General features: G+C 39.4%; 1 protein-coding gene across 8 annotated transcripts in view; it reads right to left on the bottom strand.

Moving 5' to 3' along the window:
* The window catches only part of LOC308686205 (centrosomal protein of 95 kDa-like), a 293,169-nt gene extending 266,175 nt beyond the window's left edge, over positions 1-26,994 (bottom strand). For 5 of the 8 annotated variants that reach the window (XM_081394565.1, XM_081394567.1, XM_081394570.1 and 2 more), the window contains exons 1-2: positions 26,803-26,994; positions 26,114-26,242 (exon numbers count right to left, since the gene is read on the bottom strand). In XM_081394565.1, the coding sequence (XP_081250691.1) occupies positions 26,114-26,242; positions 26,803-26,821 (148 nt within the window). In that variant the 5' untranslated portion in view covers positions 26,822-26,994. The remainder of the gene's footprint in view (positions 1-26,113; positions 26,243-26,802) is intronic. The other 3 variants (XM_081394571.1, XM_081394569.1, XM_081394572.1) reach the window with 3 other exon arrangements.
* Positions 26,995-27,403: the final 409 nt, after the last annotated feature.

Raw genomic sequence — 27,403 nt, 5'->3', positions numbered from 1 at the left:
TTGGTACATACATGTAATGACCCAATACCTACAGAAAAGTCTCTTGGAGCATAGCCCTAAACACAACAGGAAGTCAGCTATTTTGAACTTCCTCCTAGATTTTGGGCATTTTTCATAATTTCCTGATGTTGTACTTTAACGAACTCCTCCTACAGATTTGATCTGATCCTCTTCAAATTTGGTGAGTGTAATCTTAAGGCCTTTGTGACGTTAAATTGCGAAGATCTAGAGTTTTCGTCGAAGGGTGTGCCCTCGGCGGCCTGACAAACATCTATCTATAAATTACAGGAACGTCTGTCTGTCTGTCTGTCTGTTTGTGTGTGTGTGTCTGTTCCTCGCATATCTCTCGAACCGTTAGTCCGATTGATTTCAAACTCGACAGGTGTCTTGCCACGGGCACGAGTAAGTGCAGTGCCAAGTTTGACATTGTTTGGATGAGAAATGCAAAAGATATCGTTAAATATATCATTTTTAGAAGGTTGTGGTTTAAAAATAAACATTCTGACATTAGAGAGTTGTATCGGTCAAAGAAGCCCCAAGAAGGTTGTGGTTTAAAAATAAACATTCTGACATAAACACTCAGTCAGCTACACTGTTTACTTCTGAATATTATAGTTTGGTTCCCGAACGTGATAAATCCATCTATCTATAAATTACAGAAACGTCCGTCTGTCTGTCTGTGTGTTATTCGCATATCTCTCGAATGTGAGATAACCACTAAATGTGTGAAAACCACTATTTTCTGTTTCAAACTTTCACATAGCATCTTTAGGTTATAACAACATTGAAAATCAAAATCTGGATTTGAATTTTTTAAGATTTATTATAAAAACGGATTATTTTTTCCCAAAAATGCAATAAATTCATGACTTTTTTTTTTTTTCAAAATGCAATTAATCCATTGAATCAATATAAAGTTATTTTTGATCATATTGCCATCGCAAGAAATATCTCCTGAACTTTTTTGACGGCGATCAGCTCACAAAAACTGATTTTGCACGGGCACTTTGCACTGCTCCCTGAATCGAGGTGCTTATTCATTTGTGGATGTAAACTGAATCTGTAAGTCAGCTATGCTGTTAGTGTTTACTTCTGAATATTATATTTCATTCTGGTGCGCTTAACGTTGTCGCTACTGTGTAATAGTAGCCTATGCTATTCACCAACTAAACATATCCTATTCAATGCGTTCACAGTCTCTTTCACGGGCATCATTTGTAGTTGCCTATTCACAAACTGTTTGCTCAAGCATAGCGTTTTCTCAGAGTTCACTGTGTGCTTTTTACCATGCACAAATAAAAATGTCACTGAACTTTTGCTGTGTAATTGTAACAATGAGCACACACCAAACCAACAATTACTAAAAACACACACAAAAACTGATTTTGCACGGGCATTTTTTGCACTAGTTTACCCAATTTCGGCCTTTTGGTGATATATGCATGATCAGATAAGTTCAATATTAATGTTGCTTGCAGTTCTGATGTTGCTAGGCAACCACAGACAGCCTGCAGTAACTCAGGCATACAATTTTCAATCTGCCCCAAACTTCACATGTTTGATAAGAGTCCTGTCCTGAACACATGCCAATGCTCATTATGATTATAGCAATAGCGCCACCTGCTGGTAGCAGGAAGTGTGGCAAATACAAAACGTGCTCGAAAAATCATGAAACTTTGCACACGCTTCAGAAGTGGTGACAATTTACGTGTGATGTGGTTTTAAAAATTGGATGGGGCAAAATGGCTTACTTATTGCCCCTACATTTTACCCCGGCTCTACGTTTCACGTACAGGTATGAAATTTGGTACACACATGTAATGACCCAATACCTACAGAAAAGTCTCTTGGAGCATAGCCCTAAACACAACAGGAAGTCAGCTATTTTGAACTTCCTCCTAGATTTTGGGCATTTTTCATAATTTCCTGATGTTGTACTTTAACGAACTCCTCCTACAGATTTGATCTGATCCTCTTCAAATTTGGTGAGTGTAATCTTAAGGCCTTTGTGACGTTAAATTGCGAAGATCTAGAGTTTTCGTCGAAGGGTGTGCCCTCGGCGGCCTGACAAACATCTATCTATAAATTACAGGAACGTCTGTCTGTCTGTCTGTCTGTGTGTGTGTGTGTGTGTCTGTTCCTCGCATATCTCTCGAACCGTTAGTCCGATTGATTTCAAACTCGACAGGTGTCTTGCCACGGGCACGAGTAAGTGCAGTGCCAAGTTTGACATTGTTTGGATGAGAAATGCAAAAGATATCGTTAAATATATCATTTTTAGAAGGTTGTGGTTTAAAAATAAACATTCTGACATTAGAGAGTTGTATCGGTCAAAGAAGCCCCAAGAAGGTTGTGGTTTAAAAATAAACATTCTGACATAAACACTCAGTCAGCTACACTGTTTACTTCTGAATATTATAGTTTGGTTCCCGAACGTGATAAATCCATCTATCTATAAATTACAGAAACGTCCGTCTGTCTGTCTGTGTGTTATTCGCATATCTCTCGAATGTGAGATAACCACTAAATGTGTGAAAACCACTATTTTCTGTTTCAAACTTTCACATAGCATCTTTAGGTTATAACAACATTGAAAATCAAAATCTGGATTTGAATTTTTTAAGATTTATTATAAAAACGGATTATTTTTTCCCAAAAATGCAATAAATTCATGACTTTTTTTTTTTTTCAAAATGCAATTAATCCATTGAATCAATATAAAGTTATTTTTGATCATATTGCCATCGCAAGAAATATCTCCTGAACTTTTTTGACGGCGATCAGCTCACAAAAACTGATTTTGCACGGGCACTTTGCACTGCTCCCTGAATCGAGGTGCTTATTCATTTGTGGATGTAAACTGAATCTGTAAGTCAGCTATGCTGTTAGTGTTTACTTCTGAATATTATATTTCATTCTGGTGCGCTTAACGTTGTCGCTACTGTGTAATAGTAGCCTATGCTATTCACCAACTAAACATATCCTATTCAATGCGTTCACAGTCTCTTTCACGGGCATCATTTGTAGTTGCCTATTCACAAACTGTTTGCTCAAGCATAGCGTTTTCTCAGAGTTCACTGTGTGCTTTTTACCATGCACAAATAAAAATGTCACTGAACTTTTGCTGTGTAATTGTAACAATGAGCACACACCAAACCAACAATTACTAAAAACACACACAAAAACTGATTTTGCACGGGCATTTTTTGCACTAGTTCACCCAATTTCGGCCTTTTGGTGATATATGCATGATCAGATAAGTTCAATATTAATGTTGCTTGCAGTTCCGATGTTGCTAGGCAACCACAGACAGCCTGCAGTAACTTAGGCATACAATTTCCAATCTGCCCCAAACTTCACATGTTTGATAAGAGTCCTGTCCTGAACACATGACCATGCTCATATTTGGTTATAGCAATAGCGCCACCTGCTGGTAGCAGGAAGTGTGGCAAATACAAAACGTGCTCGAAAAATCATGAAACTTTGCACACGCTTCAGAAGTGGTGAAAATTTACGTGTGATATGGTTTTCAGAATTGGGGGGGGCAAATTCGGTAAATTATTGCCCCCACATTTTGCCCCGGCTCCTGGTTTCACGTACAGGTATTAAATTTGGTACATACATGTAATGACCCAATACCTACAGAAAAGTCTCTTGGAGCATAGCCCTAAACACAACAGGAAGTGAGCTATTTTGAACTTCCTCCTAGATTTTGGGCATTTTTCGTAATTTCCTGATGTTGTACTTTAACGAACTCCTCCTACAGATTTGATCTGATCCTCTTCAAATTTGGTGAGTGTAATCTTAAGGCCTTTGTGACGTTAAATTGCGAAGATCTAGAGTTTTCGTCGAAGGGTGTGCCCTCGGCGGCCTGACAAACGTTCACCCAATTTCGGCCTTCTGGTGATATATGCATGATCAGATAAGTTCAATATTAATGTTGAATGCAGTTCCGATGTTGCTAGGCAACCACAGACAGCCTGCAGTAATTCAGCCATACAATTTCCCATCTGTCCCAAAATTCACATGTTTGATAAGAGTCCTGTCCTGAACACATGACCATGCTCATATTAGGTTATAGCAATAGCGCCACCTGCTGGTAGCAGGAAGTGTGGCAAATACAAAACATGCTCGAAAAATCATGAAACTTTGCACACGCCTCAGAAGTGGTGAAAATTTACGTGTGATATGGTTTTCAGAATTGGGGGGGGCAAATTCGGTAAATTATTGCCCCCACATTTTGCCCCGGCTCCTGGTTTCACGTACAGGTATGAAATTTGGTACATGCATGTATTGACCCAATACCTACAGAAAAGTCTCTTGGAGCATAGCCCTCAAACACAACAGGAAGTGATCTATTTTGAACTTCCTCCTAGATTTTGGACATTTTTCGTAATTTCCTGATGTTGTACTTTAACATACTCCTCCTACAGTTTTGATCTGATCCTCTTCAAATTTGGTGAGTGTAATCTTAAGGCATTTCCTAAAGGCACCGGGTGGCGGTGGCAGGGGTGCGAGGGCCCTTTCATCGCTGCTTGCAGCTTTAATTAGGGCCCGAGCACCGATGGTGTGAGGACCCTCTTGGAATTGCTCTGTTTATTATTATTAGGGCCCGAGCACCGATGGTGTGAGGACCCTCTTGGAATTGCTCTGTTTATTATTATTATTATTATTATTATTATTATTCTTCTTCTCCGCATTGAATTGCATTTTTGAGGGCCTAAACATGCTCGAAAACTCACGAAACTTTGCACACGCGTCAGAACTGGCGAAAATTTACATCTGATATAGGTTTCAGAATTGGACGGGGCAAAATGGCTCGATAGCGCCACCTATAAAAGTTCAACGGAGTGCGCCTCCCGCATCGTTCCACGTACGTGCACGAAATTCGGTACATACATGTAATTACCTAATACATACAAAAAAGTCTCTTGGAGCGTAGCCCTAAACACAACAGGAAGTCAGCCATTTTGAACTTCCTCTCAGATTTTTGTGCAGTTTTTGCCATTTTCAGGCCTCGTACTTTAACGAACTCCTCCTACAGTTTTAATCTGATCATCTTCAAATTTGGTGAGTGTAATCTTCAGGCCTTTGCGACGTTAAATTGCGAAGATCTTGAGTTTTCGTCGAAGTGCGGGTCCTCGGCGGCCTGACAAATTTCGATGTTTCGCCATGAAACAGGAAGTTGCTGTAACTCAGGCATGGAATGTCCAATCTGCCCCAAACTTCACACTTTTGATAAGAGTTCTGTCCTGAACACATGACCATGCTCATATTCAGTTATAGTCATAGCGCCACCTGCTGGCAACAGGAAGTGACATGTTTAACACTGTTATGGACTCCTAATAACATATAAAAAAGTGCCAGCAAGTGCTAAACATGCTAACAACATACTAGAAGCATGCTAAAACATGCTAGCAAACTCTTAGCTAAGTGCTAAAGCATGCTATTATTGCAATTAAATAGGAATTTGCTGTAACTCAGGCATGGAATGTCCAATCTGCCCCAAACTTCACACTTTTGATAAGCGTTCTGTCCTGAACACATCTACATGAGAATATTCAGTTATAGTAATAGCGCCACCTACTGGTAACAGGAAGTGTCATGTTTAACACGTTGATGCCATTCTAGCAACATGTTAAAAATGCCATTGACTTCTAAACATGCTAGAAACATGTTAAAACATGCTAGCAATACTTAGCTAAGTGCTAAAGCATGCTAATTCAATGAAACAGGATGTTGTTGTTACTCAAGAAGGCAATGTCCAATCTGCACCAAACTTCACACTTTTGATAAGCGTTCTGTCCTGAACACATGACCATGCTTATATTCAGTTACAGTCATAGCGCCACCTGCTGGCAACAGGAAGTGACATGTTTAACACTGTTATGGACTCCTAATAACATATAAAAAAGTGCCAGCAAGTGTTAAACATGCTAACAACATACTACAAACATGCTAAAACATGCTAGCAAACTCTTAGCTAAGTGCTAAAGCATGCTATTATTGCAATTAAATAGGAATTTGCTGTAACTCAGGCATGGAATGTCCAATCTGCCCCAAACTTCACACGTTTGATAAGAATCATGGCCTGAACACATGTCTATGCTCAAATTTAGTTATAGTAATAGCGCCACCTACTGGCACCAGGAAGTGACATGTTTAACACGTTGATGCCGTTCTAGCAACATGTTAAAAATGCCATTGAGTTCTAAACATGCTAGAAACATGTTAAAACATGCTAGCAATACTTAGCTAAATGCTAAAGCATGCTAATTCAATGAAACAGGACTTTGTTGTTACTCAAGAAGGCAATGTACAATCTACCCCAAACTTCACACGTTTGATAAGAGTTATCTCTTGAACACATGTCCATGCTCATATTTAGTTATAGTCATAGCGCCACCTGCTGGCAACAGGAAGTGACGTTTAACACTGTTCTTGATTCCTAATAACATATAAAAAAATGCCAGTAGGTGCTAAACATCCTACCAACATACTAGAGACATGCTGAAACATACTAGCAAACACTTAGCTAAGTGCTAAAGAATGATATTACTGCAATTAAATATGAATTTGCTGTAACTCAGGCATGGAATGTCCAATCTGCCCCAAACTTCACACTTTTGATAAGCGTTCTGTCCTGAACACATGACCATGCTTATATTCAGTTACAGTCATAGCGCCACCTGCTGGCAACAGGAAGTGACATGTTTAACACTGTTATGGACTCCTAATAACATATAAAAAAGTGCCAGCAAGTGTTAAACATGCTAACAACATACTAGAAACATGCTAAAACATGCTAGCAAACTCTAAGCTAAGTGCTAAAGCATGCTATTATTGCAATTAAATAGGAATTTGCTGTAACCCAGGCATGGAATGTCCAATCTGCCCCAAACTTCACACTTTTGATAAGAGTCATGGCCTGAATACATCTACATGAGAATGTTCATTTATAGTAATAGCGCCACCTACTGGCAACAGGAAGTGACATGTTTAACACGTTGATGCCGTTTTAGCAACATGTTAAAAATGCCATTGAGTTCTAAACATGCTAGAAACATGTTAAAACATGCTAACAATGCTTAGCTAAGTGCTAAAGAATGCTAATTCACTGAAACAGGATGTTGTTGTTACTCAAGAAGGCAATGTCCAATCTGCGCCAAACTTCACACTTTTGATAAGCGTTCTGTCCTGAACACATGACCATGCTCATATTCAGTTACAGTCATAGTGCCACCTGCTGGCAACAGGAAGTGACATGTTAAAAACTGTTGTGGACATATAAAAACATATAAAAAAAGTGCCAGCAAGTGCTAAACATGCTAACAACATACTAGAAACATGTTAAAACATGCTAGCAAACACTTAGCTAAGTGCTAAAGCATGCTATTGCTGCAATTAAATTGGAATTTGCTGTAACACAGGCATGGAATGTCCAATCTGCCCCAAACTTCACACGTTTGATAAGAGTCATGGCCTGAACACATCTACATGAGAATATTCAGTTATAGTAATAGCGCCACCTGCTGGCAACAGGAAGTGACATGTTTAACACGTTGATGCCGTTCTAGACGTTCAATGGTTAAAAATGCCATTGAGTTCTAAACATGCTAGAAACATGTTAAAACATGCTAACAATGCTTAGCTAAGTGCTAAAGAATGCTAATTCAATGAAACATGACTTTGTTGTTACTCAAGAAGGCAATTTCCAATTTGCACCAAACTTCACACGTTTGATAAGAGTTCTGTCCTGAACACACATCCATGCTCATATTCAGTTATAGTCATAACGCCACCTACTGGCAACAGAAACTGACATGGTTAACACAGTAATGAAGTACTAACCACATAATTATTGTGTACTAAGCATGCTAGAAACAGACTAAACATGCTAGCAACACTTAGCTGAGTCATGAAGCATGCTATTATCACCATTATACAAAACATTTTGTAACTGACTTTGACATACTCTTACTATATATACCTCCTTAAATGTACATTTCCCAACCATGCTCTGTCTTCCTAAAGCCACCGAGTGTTGATGGCACGGGTGCGAGGGCCCTTTCATCGCTGCTTGCAGCTTTAATTAGGGCCCGAGCACCGATGGTGTGAGGACCCTCTTGGAATTGCTCTGTTTATTAGGGCCCGAGCACCGATGGTGTGAGGACCCTCTTGGAATTGCTCTGTTTATTATTATTATTATTATTCTTCTTCTTCTTCTTCTTCTCCGCATTTAATTGCATTTTTGAGGGCCTAAACATGCTCGAAAACTCACGAAACTTTGCACACGCGTCAGAACTGGCGAAAATTTACATCTGATATAGGTTTCAGAATTGGACGGGGCAAAATGGCTCGATAGCGCCACCTATAAAAGTTCAACGGAGTGCGCCTCCCGCAACGTTCCACGTACGTGCACGAAATTCGGTACATAGATGTAATGACCTAATACCTACAAAAAAGTCTCTTGGAGCATAGCCCTAAACACAACAGGAAGTCAGCCATTTTGAACTTCCTCTCAGATTTTTGTGCAGTTTTTGCCATTTTCAGGCCTCGTACTTTAACGAACTCCTCCTACAGTTTTAATCTGATCATCTTCAAATTTGGTGAGTGTAATCTTAAGGCCTTTGCGACGTTAAATTGCGAAGATCTTGAGTTTTCGTCAAAGGGCGGGTCCTCGGCGGCCTGACAAATTTCGATGTTTCGCCATGAAACAGGAAGTTGCTGTAACTCAGGCATGGAATGTCCAATCTGCCCCAAACTTCACACTTTTGATAAGCGTTCTGTCCTGAACACATGACCATGCTCATATTCAGTTACAGTCATAGCGCCACCTGCTGGCAACAGGAAGTGACATGTTTAACACTGATATGGACTCCTAATAACATATAAAAAAGTGCCAGCAAGTGCTAAACATGCTAACAACATAATAGAAGCATGCTAAAACATGCTAGCAAACTCTTAGCTAAGTGCTAAAGCATGCTATTATTGCAATTAAATAGGAATTTGCTGTAACTCAGGCATGGAATGTCAAATCTGCCCCAAACTTCACACTTTTGATAAGCGTTCTGTCCTGAACACATTTACATGAGAAAATTCAGTTATAGTAATAGCGCCACCTACTGGTAACAGGAAGTGACATGTTTAACACTCTTGTGGTCTCCTAATAACATATAAAAAAGAGCCAGCAAGTGCTAAACAGGTAAGCAACATACTAGAAACATGTTAGCAAACACTTAGCTAAGTGCTAAAGCATGCTATTACTGCAATTAAATAGGAATTTGCTGTAACTCAGGCATGTAATGTCCAATCTGCCCCAAACTTCACACATTTGATAAGAATCATGGCCTGAACACATGTCTATGCTCAAATTCAGTTATAGTAATAGCGCCACCTACTGGCAACAGGAATTGACATGTTTAACACTTTGATGCCGTTCTAGCAACATGTTAAAAATGCCATTGAGTTCTATACATGCTAGAAACATGTTAAAACATGCTAGCAGTACTTAGCTAAGTGCTAAACCATGCTAATTCAATGAAACAGGACTTTGTTGTTACTCAAGAAGGCAATGTACAATCTACCCCAAACTTCACACGTTTGATAAGAGTTATCTCTTGAACACATGTCCATGCTCATATTTAGTTATAGTCATAGCGCCACCTGCTGGCAACAGGAAGTGACGTTTAACACTGTTCTTGACTCCTAATAACATATAAAAAAATGCCAGTAGGTGCTAAACATCCTACCAACATACTAGAGACTTGCTAAAACATACTAGCAAACACTTAGCTAAGTGCTAAAGAATGATATTACTGCAATTAAATATGAATTTGCTGTAACTCAGGCAAGGAATGTCCAATCTGCCCCAAACTTCACACTTTTGATAAGCGTTCTGTCCTGAACACATGATCATGCTTACAGTCATAGCGCCACCTGCTGGCAGCAGGAAGTGACATGTTTAACACTGTTATGGACTCCTAATAACATATAAAAAAGTGCCAGCAAGTGCTAAACATGCTAACAACATACTAGAAACATGCTAAAACATGCTAGCAAACTCTTAGCTAAGTGCTAAAGCATGCTATTATTGCAATTAAATAGGAATTTGCTGTAATTCAGGCATGGAATGTCCAATCTGCCCCAAACTTCACACATTTGATAAGAATCATGGCCTGAACACATGTCTATGCTCAAATTCAGTTATAGTAATAGCGCCACCTACTGGCAAAAGGAAGTGACATGTTTAACACTTTGATGCCGTTCTAGCAACATGTTAAAAATGCCATTGAGTTCTAAACATGCTAGAAACATGTTAAAACATGCTAACAATGCTTAGCTAAGTGCTAAAGAATGTTAATTCAATGAAACATGACTTTGTTGTTACTCAAGAAGGCAATGTCCAATTTGCACCAAACTTCACACGTTTGATAAGAGTTCTGTCCTGAACACACATCCATGCTCATATTCAGTTATAGCCATAACGCCACCTACTGGCAACAGAAACTGACATGGTTAACACCGTAATGCAGTACTAACCACATAATTATTGTGTACTAAGCATGCTAGAAACAGACTAAACATGCTAGCAACACTTAGCTGAGTCATGAAGCATGCTATTATCACCATTATACAAAACATTTTGTAACTGACTTTGACATACTCTTACTATATATACCTCCTTAAATGTACATTTCCCAACCATGCTCTGTCTTCCTAAAGCCACCGAGTGTTGATGGCACGGGTGCGAGGGCCCTTTCATCGCTGCTTGCAGCTTTAATTATTATTATTATTATTATTATTATTCTTCTCCGCATTGAATTGCATTTTTGAGGGCCTAAACATGCGCGAAAACTCACGAAACTTTGCACACGCGTCAGAACTGGCGAAAATTTACATCTGATATAGGTTTCAGAATTGGACGGGGCAAAACGGCTCGATAGCGCCACCTATAAAAGTTCAACGGAGTGCGCCTCCCGCAACGTTTCACGTACGTGCATGAAATTCGGTACATACATGTAATGACCTAATACCTACAAAAAAGTCTCTTGGAGCATAGCCCTAAACACAACAGGAAGTCAGCCATTTTCAACTTCCTCTCATATTTTTGTGCAGTTTTTGCCATTTTCAGGCCTCGTACTTTAACGAACTCCTCCTACAGTTTTAATCTGATCATCTTCAAATTTGGTGAGTGTAATCTTAAGGCCTTTGCGACGTTAAATTGCGAAGATCTTGAGTTTTCGTCGAAGGGCGGGTCCTCGGCGGCCTGACAAATTTCGATGTTTCGCCATGAAACAGGAAGTTGCTGTAACTCAGGCATGGAATGTCCAATCTGCCCCAAACTTCACACGTTTGATAAGAGTTCTGTCCTGAACACATGACCATGCTCATATTCAGTTATAGTCATAGCGCCACCTGCTGGCAACAGGAAGCGACATGTTTAACACTGTTATGGACTCCTAATAACATATAAAAAAGTGCCAGCAAGTGCTAAACATGCTAACAACATACTAGAAGCATGCTAAAACATGCTAGCAAACTCTTAGCTAAGTGCTAAAGCATGCTATTATTGCAATTAAATAGGAATTTGCTGTAACTCAGGCATGGAATGTCCAATCTGCCCCAAACTTCACACTTTTGATAAGCGTTCTGTCCTGAACACATCTACATGAGAATATTCAGTTATAGTAATAGCGCCACCTACTTATAACAGGAAGTGTCATGTTTAACACGTTGATGCCATTCTAGCAACATGTTAAAAATGCCATTGACTTCTAAACATGCTAGAAACATGTTAAAACATGCTAGCAATACTTAGCTAAGTGCTAAAGCATGCTAATTCAATGAAACAGGATGTTGTTGTTACTCAAGAAGGCAATGTCCAATCTGCGCCAAACTTCACACTTTTAATAAACGTTCTGTCCTGAACACATGACCATGCTCATATTCAGTTACAGTCATAGTGCCACCTGCTGGCAACAGGAAGTGACATGTTAAACACTGTTGTGGACATATAAAAACATATAAAAAAGTGCCAGCAAGTGCTAAACATGCTAACAACATACTAGAAACATGCTAAAACATGCTAGCAAACACTTAGCTAAGTGCTAAAGCATGCTATTGCTGCAATTAAATAGGAATTTGCTGTAACACAGGCATGGAATGTCCAATCTGCCCCAAACTTCACACGTTTGATAAGAGTCATGGCCTGAACACATCTACATGAGAATATTCAGTTATAGTAATAGCGCCACCTGCTGTCAACAGGAAGTGACATGTTTAACACTGTTGTGGTCTCCTAATAACATATAAAAAAGAGCCAGCAAGTGCTAAACAGGTTAGCAACATACTAGAAACATGCTAGCAAACACTTAGCTAAGTGCTAAAGCATGCTATTACTGCAATTAAATAGGAATTTGCTGTAACTCAGGCATGGAATGTCCAATCTGCCCCAAACTTCACACGTTTGATAAGAATCATGGCCTGAACACGTCTATGCTCAAATTCAGTTATAGTAATAGCGCCACCTACTGGCAACAGGAAGTGACATGTTTAACACGTTGATGCCGTTCTAGCAACATGTTAAAAATGCCATTGAGTTCTAAACATGCTAGAAACATATTAAAACATGCTAGCAATACTTAGCTAAGTGCTAAAGCATGCTAATTCAATGAAACAGGACTTTGTTGTTGCTCAAGAAGGCAATGTACAATCTACCCCAAACTTCACACGTTTGATAAGAGTTATCTCTTGAACACATGCCCATGCTCATATTTAGTTATAGTCATAGCGCCACCTGCTGGCAACAGGAAGTGACGTTTAACACTGTTCTTGACTCCTAATAACATATAAAAAAATGCCAGTAGGTGCTAAACATCCTACCAACATACTAGAGACATGCTAAAACATACTAGCATACACTTAGCTAAGTGCTAAAGAATGATATTACTGCCAATTAAATATGAATTTGCTGTAACTCAGGCATGGAATGTCCAATCTGCCCCAAACTTCACACTTTTGATAAGCGTTCTGTCCTGAACACATGACCATGCTTATATTCAGTTACAGTCATAGCGCCACCTGCTGGCAACAGGAAGTGACATGTTTAACACTGTTATGGACTCCTAATAACATATAAAAAAGTGCCAGCAAGTGTTAAACATGCTAACAACATACTAGAAACATGCTAAAACATGCTAGCAAACTCTTAGCTAAGTGCTAAAGCATGCTATTATTGCAATTAAATAGGAATTTGTTGTAACTCAGGCATGGAATGTCCAATCTGCCCCAAACTTCACACTTTTGATAAGAGTCATGGCCTGAACACATCTTCATGAGAATGTTCAGTTATAGTAATAGCGCCACCTACTGGCAACAGGAAGTGACATGTTTAACACGTTGATGCCGTTCTAGCAACATGTTAAAAATGCCATTGAGTTCTAAACATGCTAGAAACATGTTAAAACATGCTAACAATGCTTAGCTAAGTGCTAAAGAATGCTAATTCAATGAAACATGACTTTGTTGTTACTCAAGAAGGCAATGTCCAATTTGCACCAAACTTCACACGTTTGATAAGAGTTCTGTCCTGAACACACATCCATGCTCATATTCAGTTATAGTCATAACGCCACCTACTGGCAACAGAAACTGACATGGTTAACACAGTAATGCAGTACTAACCACATAATTATTGTGTACTAAGCATGCTAGGAACAGACTAAACATGCTAGCAACACTTAGCTGAGTCATGAAGCATGCTATTATCACCATTATACAAAACATTTTGTAAGTGACTTTGACATACTCTTACTATATATACCTCCTTAAATGTACATTTCCCAACCATGCTCTGTCTTCCTAAAGCCACCGAGTGTTGATGGCAGGGGTGCGAGGGCCCTTTCATCGCTGCTTGCAGCTTTAATTAGGGCCCGAGCACCGATGGTGTGAGGACCCTCTTGGAATTGCTCTGTTTATTATTATTATTATTATTATTATTATTATTATTCTTCTCCGCATTGAATTGCATTTTTGAGGGCCTAAACATGCGCGAAAACTCACGAAACTTTGCACACGCGTCAGAACTGGCGAAAATTTACATCTGATATAGGTTTCAGAATTGGACGGGGCAAAACGGCTCGATAGCGCCACCTATAAAAGTTCAACGGAGTGCGCCTCCCGCAACGTTCCACGTACGTGCACGAAATTCGGTACATACATGTAATGACCTAATACCTACAAAAAAGTCTCTTGGAGCATAGCCCTAAACCCAACAGGAAGTCAGCCATTTTGAACTTCCTCTCAGATTTTTGTGCAGTTTTTGACATTTTCAGGCCTCGTACTTTAACGAACTCCTCCTACAGTTTTAATCTGATCATCTTCAAATTTGGTGAGTGTAATCTTAAGGCCTTTGCGACGTTAAATTGCGAAGATCTTGAGTTTTCGTCGAAGGGCGGGTCCTCGGCGGCCTGACAAATTTTGATGTTTCGCCATGAAACAGGAAGTTGCTGTAACTCAGGCATGGAATGTCCAATCTGCCCCAAACTTCATACGTTTGATAAGAGTTCTGTCCTGAACACATGACCATGCTCATATTCAGTTATAGTCATAGCGCCACCTGCTGGCAACAGGAAGTGACATGTTTAACACTGTTATGGACTCCTAATAACATATAAAAAAGTGCCAGCAAGTGCTAAACATGCTAACAACATACTAGAAGCATGCTAAAACATGCTAGCAAACTCTTAGCTAAGTGCTAAAGCATGCTATTATTGCAATTAAATAGGAATTTGCTGTAACTCAGGCATGGAATGTCCAATCTGCCCCAAACTTCACACTTTTGATAAGCGTTCTGTCCTGAACATATCTACATGAGAATATTCAGTTATAGTAATAGCGCCACCTACTGGTAACAGGAAGTGTCATGTTTAACACGTTGATGCCATTCTAGCAACATGTTAAAAATGCCATTGACTTCTAAACATGCTAGAAACATGTTAAAACATACTAGCAATACTTAGCTAAGTGCTAAAGCATGCTAATTCAATGAAACAGGATGTTGTTGTTACTCAAGAAGGCAATGTCCAATCTGCGCCAAACTTCACACTTTTAATAAACGTTCTGTCCTGAACACATGACCATGCTCATATTCAGTTATAGTCATAGCGCCACCTGCTGGCAACAGGAAGTGACATGTTTAACACTGTTATGGACTCCTAATAACATATAAAAAAGTGCCAGCAAGTGCTAAACATGCTAACAACATACTAGAAGCATGCTAAAACATGCTAGCAAACTCTTAGCTAAGTGCTAAAGCATGCTATTATTGCAATTAAATAGGAATTTGCTGTAACTCAGGCATGGAATGTCCAATCTGCCCCAAACTTCACACTTTTGATAAGCGTTCTGTCCTGAACATATCTACATGAGAATATTCAATTATAGTAATAGCGCCACCTACTGGTAACAGGAAGTGTCATGTTTAACACGTTGATGCCATTCTAGCAACATGTTAAAAATGCCATTGACTTCTAAACATGCTAGAAACATGTTAAAACATACTAGCAATACTTAGCTAAGTGCTAAAGCATGCTAATTCAATGAAACAGGACTTTGTTGTTACTCAAGAAGGCAATGTACAATCTACCCCAAACGTCACACGTTTGATAAGAGTTATCTCTTGAACACATGTCCATGCTCATATTTAGTTATAGTCATAGCGCCACCTGCTGGCAACAGGAAGTGACGTTTAACACTGTTCTTGACTCCTAATAACATATAAAAAAATGCCAGTAGGTGCTAAACATCCTACCAACATACTATAGACATGCTAAAACATACTAGCAAACACTTAGCTAAGTGCTAAAGAATGATATTACTGCAATTAAATATGAATTTGCTGTAACTCAGGCATGGAATGTCCAATCTGCCCCAAACTTCACACTTTTGATAAGCGTTCTGTCCTGAACACATGACCATGCTTATATTCAGTTACAGTCATAGCGCCACCTGCTGGCAACAGGAAGTGACATGTTTAACACTGTTATGGACTCCTAATAACATATAAAAAAGTGCCAGCAAGTGTTAAACATGCTAACAACATACTAGAAACATGCTAAAACATGCTAGCAAACTCTTAGCCAAGTGCTAAAGCATGCTATTATTGCAATTAAATAGGAATTTGCTGTAACTCAGGCATGGAATGTCCAATCTGCCCCAAACTTCACACTTTTGATAAGAGTCATGGCCTGAACACATCTACATGAGAATGTTCAATTATAGTAATAGCGCCACCAACTGGCAACAGGAAGTGACATGTTTAACACGTTGATGCCGTTCTAGCAACATGTTAAAAATGCCATTGAGTTCTAAACATGCTAGAAACATGTTAAAACATGCTAACAATGCTTAGCTAAGTGCTAAAGCATGCTAATTCAATGAAACATGACTTTGTTGTTACTCAAGAAGGCAATGTCCAATTTGCACCAAACTTCACACGTTTGATAAGAGTTCTGTCCTGAACACACATCCAAGCTCATATTCAGTTATAGTCATAACGCCACCTACTGGCAACAGAAACTGACATGGTTAACACAGTAATGCAGTACTAACCACATAATTATTGTGTACTAAGCATGCTAGAAACACACTAAACATGCTAGCAACACTTAGCTGAGTCATGAAGCATGCTATTATCACCATTATACAAAACATTTTGTAACTGACTTTGACATACTCTTACTATATATACCTCCTTAAATGTACATTTCCCAACCATGCTCTGTCTTCCTAAAGCCACCGAGTGTTGATGGCACGGGTGCGAGGGCCCTTTCATCGCTGCTTGCAGCTTTAATTAGGGCCCGAGCACCGATGGTGAGAGGACCCTATTGTTTTTGCTCCGTTTATTATTATTATTCTTCTTCTTCTTCTTCTCCAAAGTGAATCGCTTTTTAGAGGGCCTAAACATGCTCGAAAACTCATGAAACTTTGCACACGCTTCAGAAGTGGTGAAAATTTACGTGTGATATGGTTTTCAGAATTGGGGGGGGCAAATTCGGTAAATTATTGCCCCCACATTTTGCCCCGGCTCCTGGTTTCACGTACAGGTATGAAATTTGGTACATACATGTAATGACCCAATACCTACAGAAAAGTCTCTTGGAGCATAGCCCTAAACACAACAGGAAGTGAGCTATTTTGAACTTCCTCCTAGATTTTGGGCATTTTTCGTAATTTCCTGATGTTGTACTTTAACGAACTCCTCCTACAGATTTGATCTAATCCTCTTCAAATTTGGTGAGTGTAATCTTAAGGCCTTTGTGACGTTAAATTGCGAAGATCTAGAGTTTTCGTCGAAGGGTGTGCCCTCGGCGGCCTGACAAACGTTCACCCAATTTCGGCCTTCTGGTGATATATGCATGATCAGATAAGTTCAATATTAATGTTGAATGCAGTTCCGATGTTGCTAGGCAACCACAGATAGCCTGCAGTAATTCAGCCATACAATTTCCCATCTGTCCCAAACTTCACATGTTTGATAAGAGTCCTGTCCTGAACACATGACCATGCTCATATTAGGTTATAGCAATAGCGCCACCTGCTGGTAGCAGGAAGTGTGGCAAATACAAAACATGCTCGAAAAATCATGAAACTTTGCATACGCCTCAGAAGTGGTGAAAATTTACGTGTGATATGGTTTTCAGAATTGGGGGGGGGGCAAATTCGGTAAATTATTGCCCCCACATTTTGCCCCGGCTCCTGGTTTCACGTACAGGTATGAAATTTGGTACATGCATGTATTGACCCAATACCTACAGAAAAGTCTCTTGGAGCATAGCCCTAAACACAACAGGAAGTGATCTATTTTGAACTTCCTCCTAGATTTTGGACATTTTTCGTAATTTCCTGATGTTGTACTTTAACATACTCCTCCTACAGTTTTGATCTGATCCTCTTCAAATTTGGTGAGTGTAATCTTAAGGCATTTCCTAAAGGCGCCGGGTGGCGGTGGCAGGGGTGCGAGGGCCCTTTCATCGCTGCTTGCAGCTTTAATTAGGGCCCGAGCACCGATGGTGAGAGGACCCTATTGTTTTTGCTCCGTTTATTATTATTCTTCTTCTTCTTCTTCTCCAAAGTGAATCGCTTTTTAGAGGGCCTAAACACGCTCGAAAACTCATGAAACTTTGCACACGCTTCAGAAGTGGTGAAAATTTACGTGTGATATGGTTTTCAGAATTGGGGGGGGCAAATTCGGTAAATTATTGCCCCCACATTTTGCCCCGGCTCCTGGTTTCACGTACAGGTATGAAATTTGGTACATACATGTAATGACCCAATACCTACAGAAAAGTCTCTTGGAGCATAGCCCTAAACACAACAGGAAGTGAGCTATTTTGAACTTCCTCCTGGATTTTGGGCATTTTTCGTAATTTCCTGATGTTGTACTTTAACGAACTCCTCCTACAGATTTGATCTGATCCTCTTCAAATTTGGTGAGTGTAATCTTAAGGCCTTTGTGACGTTAAATTGCGAAGATCTAGAGTTTTCGTCGAAGGGTGTGCCCTCGGCGGCCTGACAAACATCTATCTATAAATTACAGGAACGTCTGTCTGTCTGTCTGTCTGTGTGTGTGTGTGTCTGTTCCTCGCATATCTCTCGAACCGTTAGTCCGATTAATTTCAAACTCGACAGGTGTCTTGCCACGGGCACGAGTAAGTGCAGTGCCAAGTTTGACATTGTTTGGATGAGAAATGCAAAAGATATCGTTAAATATATCATTTTTAGAAGGTTGTGGTTTAAAAATAAACATTCTGACATTATAGAGTTGTATCGGTCAAAGAAGCCCCAAGAAGGTTGTGGTTTAAAAATAAACATTCTGACATAAACACTCAGTCAGCTACACTGTTTACTTCTGAATATTATAGTTTGGTTCCCGAACGTGATAAATCCATCTATCTATAAATTACAGAAACGTCCGTCTGTCTGTCTGTGTGTTATTCGCATATCTCTCAAATGTGAGATAACCACTAAATGTGTGAAAACCACTATTTTCTGTTTCAAACTTTCACATAGCATCTTTAGGTTATAACAACATTGAAAATCAAAATCTGGATTTGAATTTTTTTAAGATTTATTATAAAAACGGATTATTTTTTCCCAAAAATGCAATAAATTCATGACTTTTTTTTTTTCAAAATGCTATTAATCCATTGAATCAATATAAAGTTATTTTTGATCATATTGCCATCGCAAGAAATATCTCCTGAACTTTTTTGACGGCGATCAGCTCACAAAAACTGATTTTGCACGGGCACTTTGCACTGCTCCCTGAATCGAGGTGCTTATTCATTTGTGGATGTAAACTGAATCTGTAAGTCAGCTATGCTGTTAGTGTTTACTTCTGAATATTATATTTCATTCTGGTGCGCTTAACGTTGTCGCTACTGTGTAATAGTAGCCTATGCTATTCACCAACTAAACATATCCTATTCAATGCGTTCACAGTCTCTTTCACGGGCATCATTTGTAGTTGCCTATTCACAAACTGTTTGCTCAAGCATAGCGTTTTCTCGGAGTTCACTGTGTGCTTTTTACCATGCACAAATAAAAATATCACTGAACTTTTGCTGTGTAATTGTAACAATGAGCACACACCAAACCAACAATTACTAAAAACACACACAAAAACTGATTTTGCACGGGCATTTTTTGCACTAGTTCACCCAATTTCGGCCTTTTGGTGATATATGCATGATCAGATAAGTTCAATATTAATGTTGCTTGCAGTTCTGATGTTGCTAGGCAACCACAGACAGCCTGCAGTAACTCAGGCATACAATTTTCAATCTGCCCCAAACTTCACATGTTTGATAAGAGTCCTGTCCTGAACACATGCCAATGCTCATTATGATTATAGCAATAGCGCCACCTGCTGGTAGCAGGAAGTGTGGCAAATACAAAACGTGCTCGAAAAATCATGAAACTTTGCACACGCTTCAGAAGTGGTGACAATTTACGTGTGATGTGGTTTTAAAAATTGGATGGGGCAAAATGGCTTACTTATTGCCCCTACATTTTACCCCGGCTCGACGTTTCACGTACAGGTATGAAATTTGGTACACACATGTAAGGACCCAATACCTACAAAAAAGTCTCTTGGAGCGTAGCCCTAAACACAACAGGAAGTCAGTTATTTTGAACTTCCTGTCAGATTTTGGGCAGTTTTTGCCATTTCCTGATGTTGTACTTTAACAAACTCCTCCTACAGTTTTGATCTGATCCTCTTCAAATTTGGTGAGTGTAATCTTAAGGCCTTTCCTAAAGGTGCCGGGTGGCGGTGGCAGGGGTGCGAGGGCCCTTTTCATCGCTGCTTGCAGCTTTAATTAGGGCCCGAGCACCGATGGTGAGAGGACCCTATTGTTTTTGCTCCGTTTATTATTATTCTTCTTCTTCTTCTTCTTCTCCAAAGTGAATCGCTTTTTAGAGGGCCTAAACATGCTCGAAAACTCATGAAACTTTGCACACGCTTCAGAAGTGGTGAAAATTTACGTGTGATATGGTTTTCAGAATTGGGGGGGGCAAATTCGGTAAATTATTGCCCCCACATTTTGCCCCGGCTCCTGGTTTCACGTACAGGTATGAAATTTGGTACATACATGTAATGACCCAATACCTACAGAAAAGTCTCTTGGAGCATAGCCCTAAACACAACAGGAAGTGAGCTATTTTGAACTTCCTCCTGGATTTTGGGCATTTTTCGTAATTTCCTGATGTTGTACTTTAACGAACTCCTCCTACAGATTTGATCTGATCCTCTTCAAATTTGGTGAGTGTAATCTTAAGGCCTTTGTGACGTTAAATTGCGAAGATCTAGAGTTTTCGTCGAAGGGTGTGCCCTCGGCGGCCTGACAAACATCTATCTATAAATTACAGGAACGTCTGTCTGTCTGTCTGTCTGTGTGTGTGTGTGTCTGTTCCTCGCATATCTCTCGAACCGTTAGTCCGATTAATTTCAAACTCGACAGGTGTCTTGCCACGGGCACGAGTAAGTGCAGTGCCAAGTTTGACATTGTTTGGATGAGAAATGCAAAAGATATCGTTAAATATATCATTTTTAGAAGGTTGTGGTTTAAAAATAAACATTCTGACATTAGAGAGTTGTATCGGTCAAAGAAGCCCCAAGAAGGTTGTGGTTTAAAAATAAACATTCTGACATAAACACTCAGTCAGCTACACTGTTTACTTCTGAATATTATAGTTTGGTTCCCGAACGTGATAAATCCATCTATCTATAAATTACAGAAACGTCCGTCTGTCTGTCTGTGTGTTATTCGCATATCTCTCAAATGTGAGATAACCACTAAATGTGTGAAAACCACTATTTTCTGTTTCAAACTTTCACATAGCATCTTTAGGTTATAACAACATTGAAAATCAAAATCTGGATTTGAATTTTTTTAAGATTTATTATAAAAACGGATTATTTTTTCCCAAAAATGCAATAAATTCATGACTTTTTTTTTTCAAAATGCTATTAATCCATTGAATCAATATAAAGTTATTTTTGATCATATTGCCATCGCAAGAAATATCTCCAGAACTTTTTTGACGGCGATCAGCTCACAAAAACTGATTTTGCACGGGCACTTTGCACTGCTCCCTGAATCGAGGTGCTTATTCATTTGTGGATGTAAACTGAATCTGTAAGTCAGCTATGCTGTTAGTGTTTACTTCTGAATATTATATTTCATTCTGGTGCGCTTAACGTTGTCGCTACTGTGTAATAGTAGCCTATGCTATTCACCAACTAAACATATCCTATTCAATGCGTTCACAGTCTCTTTCACGGGCATCATTTGTAGTTGCCTATTCACAAACTGTTTGCTCAAGCATAGCGTTTTCTCTGAGTTCACTGTGTGCTTTTTACCATGCACAAATAAAAATATCACTGAACTTTTGCTGTGTAATTGTAACAATGAGCACACACCAAACCAACAATTACTAAAAACACACACAAAAACTGATTTTGCACGGGCATTTTTTGCACTAGTTCACCCAATTTCGGCCTTTTGGTGATATATGCATGATCAGATAAGTTCAATATTAATGTTGCTTGCAGTTCTGATGTTGCTAGGCAACCACAGACAGCCTGCAGTAACTCAGGCATACAATTTTCAATCTGCCCCAAACTTCACATGTTTGATAAGAGTCCTGTCCTGAACACATGCCAATGCTCATTATGATTATAGCAATAGCGCCACCTGCTGGTAGCAGGAAGTGTGGCAAATACAAAACGTGCTCGAAAAATCATGAAACTTTGCACACGTTCAGAAGTGGTGACAATTTACGTGTGATGTGGTTTTAAAAATTGGATGGGGCAAAATGGCTTACTTATTGCCCCTACATTTTACCCCGGCTCGACGTTTCACGTACAGGTATGAAATTTGGTACACACATGTAAGGACCCAATACCTACAAAAAAGTCTCTTGGAGCATAGCCCTAAACACAACAGGAAGTCAGTTATTTTGAACTTCCTGTCAGATTTTGGGCAGTTTTTGCCATTTCCTGATGTTGTACTTTAACAAACTCCTCCTACAGTTTTGATCTGATCCTCTTCAAATTTGGTGAGTGTAATCTTAAGGCCTTTCCTAAAGGTGCCGGGTGGCGGTGGCAGGGGTGCGAGGGCCCTTTTCATCGCTGCTTGCAGCTTTAATTATTCTTCTTCTTCTTCTCCAAAGTGAATCGCTTTTTAGAGGGCCTAAACATGCTCGAAAACTCATGAAACTTTGCACACGCTTCAGAAGTGGTGAAAATTTACGTGTGATATGGTTTTCAGAATTGGGGGGGGCAAATTCGGTAAATTATTGCCCCCACATTTTGCCCCGGCTCGTGGTTTCACGTACAGGTATGAAATTTGGTACATACATGTAATGACCCAATACCTACAGAAAAGTCTCTTGGAGCATAGCCCTAAACACAACAGGAAGTGAGCTATTTTGAACTTCCTCCTAGATTTTGGGCATTTTTCGTAATTTCCTGATGTTGTACTTTAACGAACTCCTCCTACAGATTTGATCTGATCCTCTTCAAATTTGGTGAGTGTAATCTTAAGGCCTTTGCGACGTTAAATTGCGAAGATCTAGAGTTTTCGTCGAAGGGTGTGCCCTCGGCGGCCTGACAAACGTTCACCCAATTTCGGCCTTCTGGTGATATATGCATGATCAGATAAGTTCAATATTAATGTTGAATGCAGTTCCGATGTTGCTAGGCAACCACAGACAGCCTGCAGTAATTCAGCCATACAATTTCCCATCTGTCCCAAACTTCACATGTTTGATAAGAGTCCTGTCCTGAACACATGACCATGCTCATATTAGGTTATAGCAATAGCGCCACCTGCTGGTAGCAGGAAGTGTGGCAAATACAAAACATGCTCGAAAAATCCTGAAACTTTGCATACGCCTCAGAAGTGGTGAAAATTTACGTGTGATATGGTTTTCAGAATTGGGGGGGGGGGCAAATTCGGTAAATTATTGCCCCCACATTTTGCCCCGGCTCCTGGTTTCACGTACAGGTATGAAATTTGGTACATGCATGTATTGACCCAATACCTACAGAAAAGTTTCTTGGAGCATAGCCCTAAACACAACAGGAAGTGATCTATTTTGAACTTCCTCCTAGATTTTGGACATTTTTCATAATTTCCTGATGTTGTACTTTAACATACTCCTCCTACAGTTTTGATCTGATCCTCTTCAAATTTGGTGAGTGTAATCTTAAGGCATTTCCTAAAGGCGCCGGGTGGCGGTGGCAGGGGTGCGAGGGCCCTTTCATCGCTGCTTGCAGCTTTAATTATTATTAGGGCCCGAGCACCGATGGTGAGAGGACCCTATTGTTTTTGCTCCGTTTATTATTATTATTCTTCTCCAAAGTGAATCGCTTTTTAGAGGGCCTAAACATGCTCGAAAACTCATGAAACTTTGCACACGCTTCAGAAGTGGTGAAAATTTACGTGTGATATGGTTTTCAGAATTGGGGGGGGCAAATTCGGTAAATTATTGCCCCCACATTTTGCCCCGGCTCCTGGTTTCACTTACAGGTATGAAATTTGGTACATACATGTAATGACCCAATACCTACAGAAAAGTCTCTTGGAGCATAGCCCTAAACACAACAGGAAGTGAGCTATTTTTAACTTCCTCCTAGATTTTGGGCATTTTTCGTAATTTCCTGATGTTGTACTTTAACAAACTCCACCTACAGATTTGATCTGATCCTCTTCAAATTTGGTGAGTGTAATCTTAAGGCATTTCCTAAAGGCGCCGGGTGGCGGTGGCAGGGGTGCGAGGGCCCTTTCATCGCTGCTTGCAGCTTTAATTATTATTCTTCTCCAAAATGAATTGCTTTTTAGAGGGCCTAAACATGCTCGAAAACTCATGAAACTTTGCACACGCTTCAGAAGTGGTGAAAATTTACGTGTGATATGGTTTTCAGAATTGGGGGGGGCAAATTCGGTAAATTATTGCCCCCACATTTTGCCCCGGCTCCTGGTTTCACGTACAGGTATGAAATTTGGTACATACATGTAATGACCCAATACCTACAGAAAAGTCTCTTGGAGCATAGCCCTAAACACAACAGGAAGTGAGCTATTTTTAACTTCCTCCTAGATTTTGGGCATTTTTCGTAATTTCCTGATGTTGTACTTTAACGAACTCCTCCTACAGATTTGATCTAATCCTCTTCAAATTTGGTGAGTGTAATCTTAAGGCCTTTGTGACGTTAAATTGCGAAGATCTAGAGTTTTCGTCGAAGGGTGTGCCCTCGGCGGCCTGACAAACGTTCACCCAATTTCGGCCTTCTGGTGATATATGCATGATCAGATAAGTTCAATATTAATGTTGAATGCAGTTCCGATGTTGCTAGGCAACCACAGATAGCCTGCAGTAATTCAGCCATACAATTTCCCATCTGTCCCAAACTTCACATGTTTGATAAGAGTCCTGTCCTGAACACATGACCATGCTCATATTAGGTTATAGCAATAGCACCACCTGCTGGTAGCAGGAAGTGTGGCAAATACAAAACGTGCTCGAAAAATCATGAAACTTTGCACACGCTTCAGAAGTGGTGACAATTTACGTGTGATGTGGTTTTAAAAATTGGGTGGGGCAAAATGGCTTACTTATTGCCCCTACATTTTGCCCCGGCTCGACGTTTCACGTACAGGTATGAAATTTGGTACACACATGTAAAGACCCAATACCTACAAAAAAGTCTCTTGGAGCATAGCCCTAAACACAACAGGAAGTCAGTTATTTTGAACTTCCTGTCAGATTTTGGGCAGTTTTTGCCATTTCCTGATGTTGTACTTTAACAAACTCCTCCTACAGTTTTGATCTGATCCTCTTCAAATTTGGTGAGTGTAATCTTAAGGCCTTTCCTAAAGGTGCCGGGTGGCGGTGACAGGGGTGCGAGGGCACTTTTCATCGCTGCTTGCAGCTTTAATTACTTTTAATATTGTACCTTTAGGATGTTTTGTGAATACGGCCCCTGGTTTTTATTCAGGGTTAATCAGCAACACTTAAATGGCAAGAGGATATCAATAACTTTCTTTTTTAATAAGAGTTTTAATGTGATTGGTTAATTACAAACAAAGTACCATGCCCCATTATGAAAGGGTGTGCACATTTATGTAACAAGATAATTGCAGATTTTTCTTTTTTCTTCTTAAAAGTTTCTATTTGTTTTATATGTTGAAAAATATCACATGATTTTAAATGGATTAATTGTTTGCCTCTCAAAAGGTTGTAATTTTAACAGGTGTGTGTAGACTTTTTATACCCACACTGTGTACATAACTCTGCCTTCACGTGCTTTCGGAATTATAGTAGATAATGTTACCAGTGTCTTAATTATTAAAAAAAAAAATTTAAATGGACATGAAAACTCTCTCAAGTCCAAATTTGAAGGCGATGAGATCGTAATCACGAATTCAGAAGTGGAAAGTATGACATTTCCGATGGCACGTGAATGCAGCATTATTGCTGGAGGGCAAAAACGAAAAACCTGCCAGAAATGTTTTGCACAGGGCTGAAGAAACGAGAATACCTGGAACTTTCTCTCCCAAGATCGCCTCATACAAAGCCACAAACACATTTGCATCACACTCCGAGATCCGTTCCAGCCTCAGGTTAATGTGACATTTCAACAAAACGTTGTTTGCCACGTCCACCCAATCTATACAAAAACAGTACATAAAACATTTCAAAAATAGTGTTTTATCAACACTTTATGCAAAACATGGTTTTAACCAAGCATAGGCTACAGCATAATATAGTTTACGGGGGGGGGGGGGGGGGCACACACATCCACACATCCATCCATCCATCCATAAAGGACTATGTTTGGCGCTCTACAGCGCGCCGTCCAGCCTCGTCAGTTAAATGAAGCTTAACAGCGCGCCGTCCAGCCTCGTCAGTTAAATGAAGCTTAATTTCAATCTCTGATTATACTGTCCGACACTATCTATTTTAACATTTATTCGACTAAGTTAACTTAACGTTACAAGTATAAAAAAAATCCCATATTTTAACTAAAATGTTAGTTAAAATGTAAAACACAAAGGTTTATTACTACATTACAGTTTACAAACTGACTTTTGAAAATGTTTTTATTTGAAGATGATTTTGATCATTAAATTACACAGACATAACAGATAAATAATGTGGCACTTCAAACCAGCTAGCATGCGGCTAACGCAAACAAATGGTTATCATCAGGCAGCAGCACAAACTCACCCTTTTCATCGGATCCCATTGAGGAGATTTTACGCCTAAAGGCAAGAAGATGTTAATACAAAGTCCATCGGCACAGACTAAACCACTTCAGTTGATCAAAAAAAATATAAAAGATGATGTTTGAAATAAAAATAGAACAGCAACAGCGGTTTAAAACCTTACCGCGCTCTAATTGGCTGAGACTACAGTGACGTGTGCGGATTGCCGGTGTTACAATATATTCGGTTCCTGAGATATTTGGTTCCAGTGGGTGGTCTTTTTTGGGCTTCAAAATCTCAGCTACTATTCACGCCCATTATCTTGGAAGAGCCAGGATGTATAAATGCCAGTCAAAAGTTTGGAAAAATTACTATTTTTAATGTTTTTGAAAGAAGTCTCTTATGCTCATCAAGCCTGCAGTTAAAAACAAAAAAAAAAAAAAAAAAAAAAAACAGTAATATTATGAAATATTATTACAATTTAAAATAATGGTTCTCTTTTTTAATATACTTTAAAATGTAATTTATTTTTGTGATGCAAAGCTGAATTTTCATCAGCAAGTACTCCAGTCTTTGGTGTCTTATGATCCTTCAGAAATCATTCTAATATGCTGATTTATGAT

The sequence above is a fragment of the Scardinius erythrophthalmus genome (assembly GCF_964197995.2).
Source record: "Scardinius erythrophthalmus genome assembly, contig: HAP1_SCAFFOLD_38, whole genome shotgun sequence".
Classification (NCBI taxonomy): Eukaryota; Metazoa; Chordata; class Actinopteri; order Cypriniformes; family Leuciscidae; genus Scardinius; species Scardinius erythrophthalmus.
This window is presented reverse-complemented; position numbering and strand designations above follow the sequence as displayed.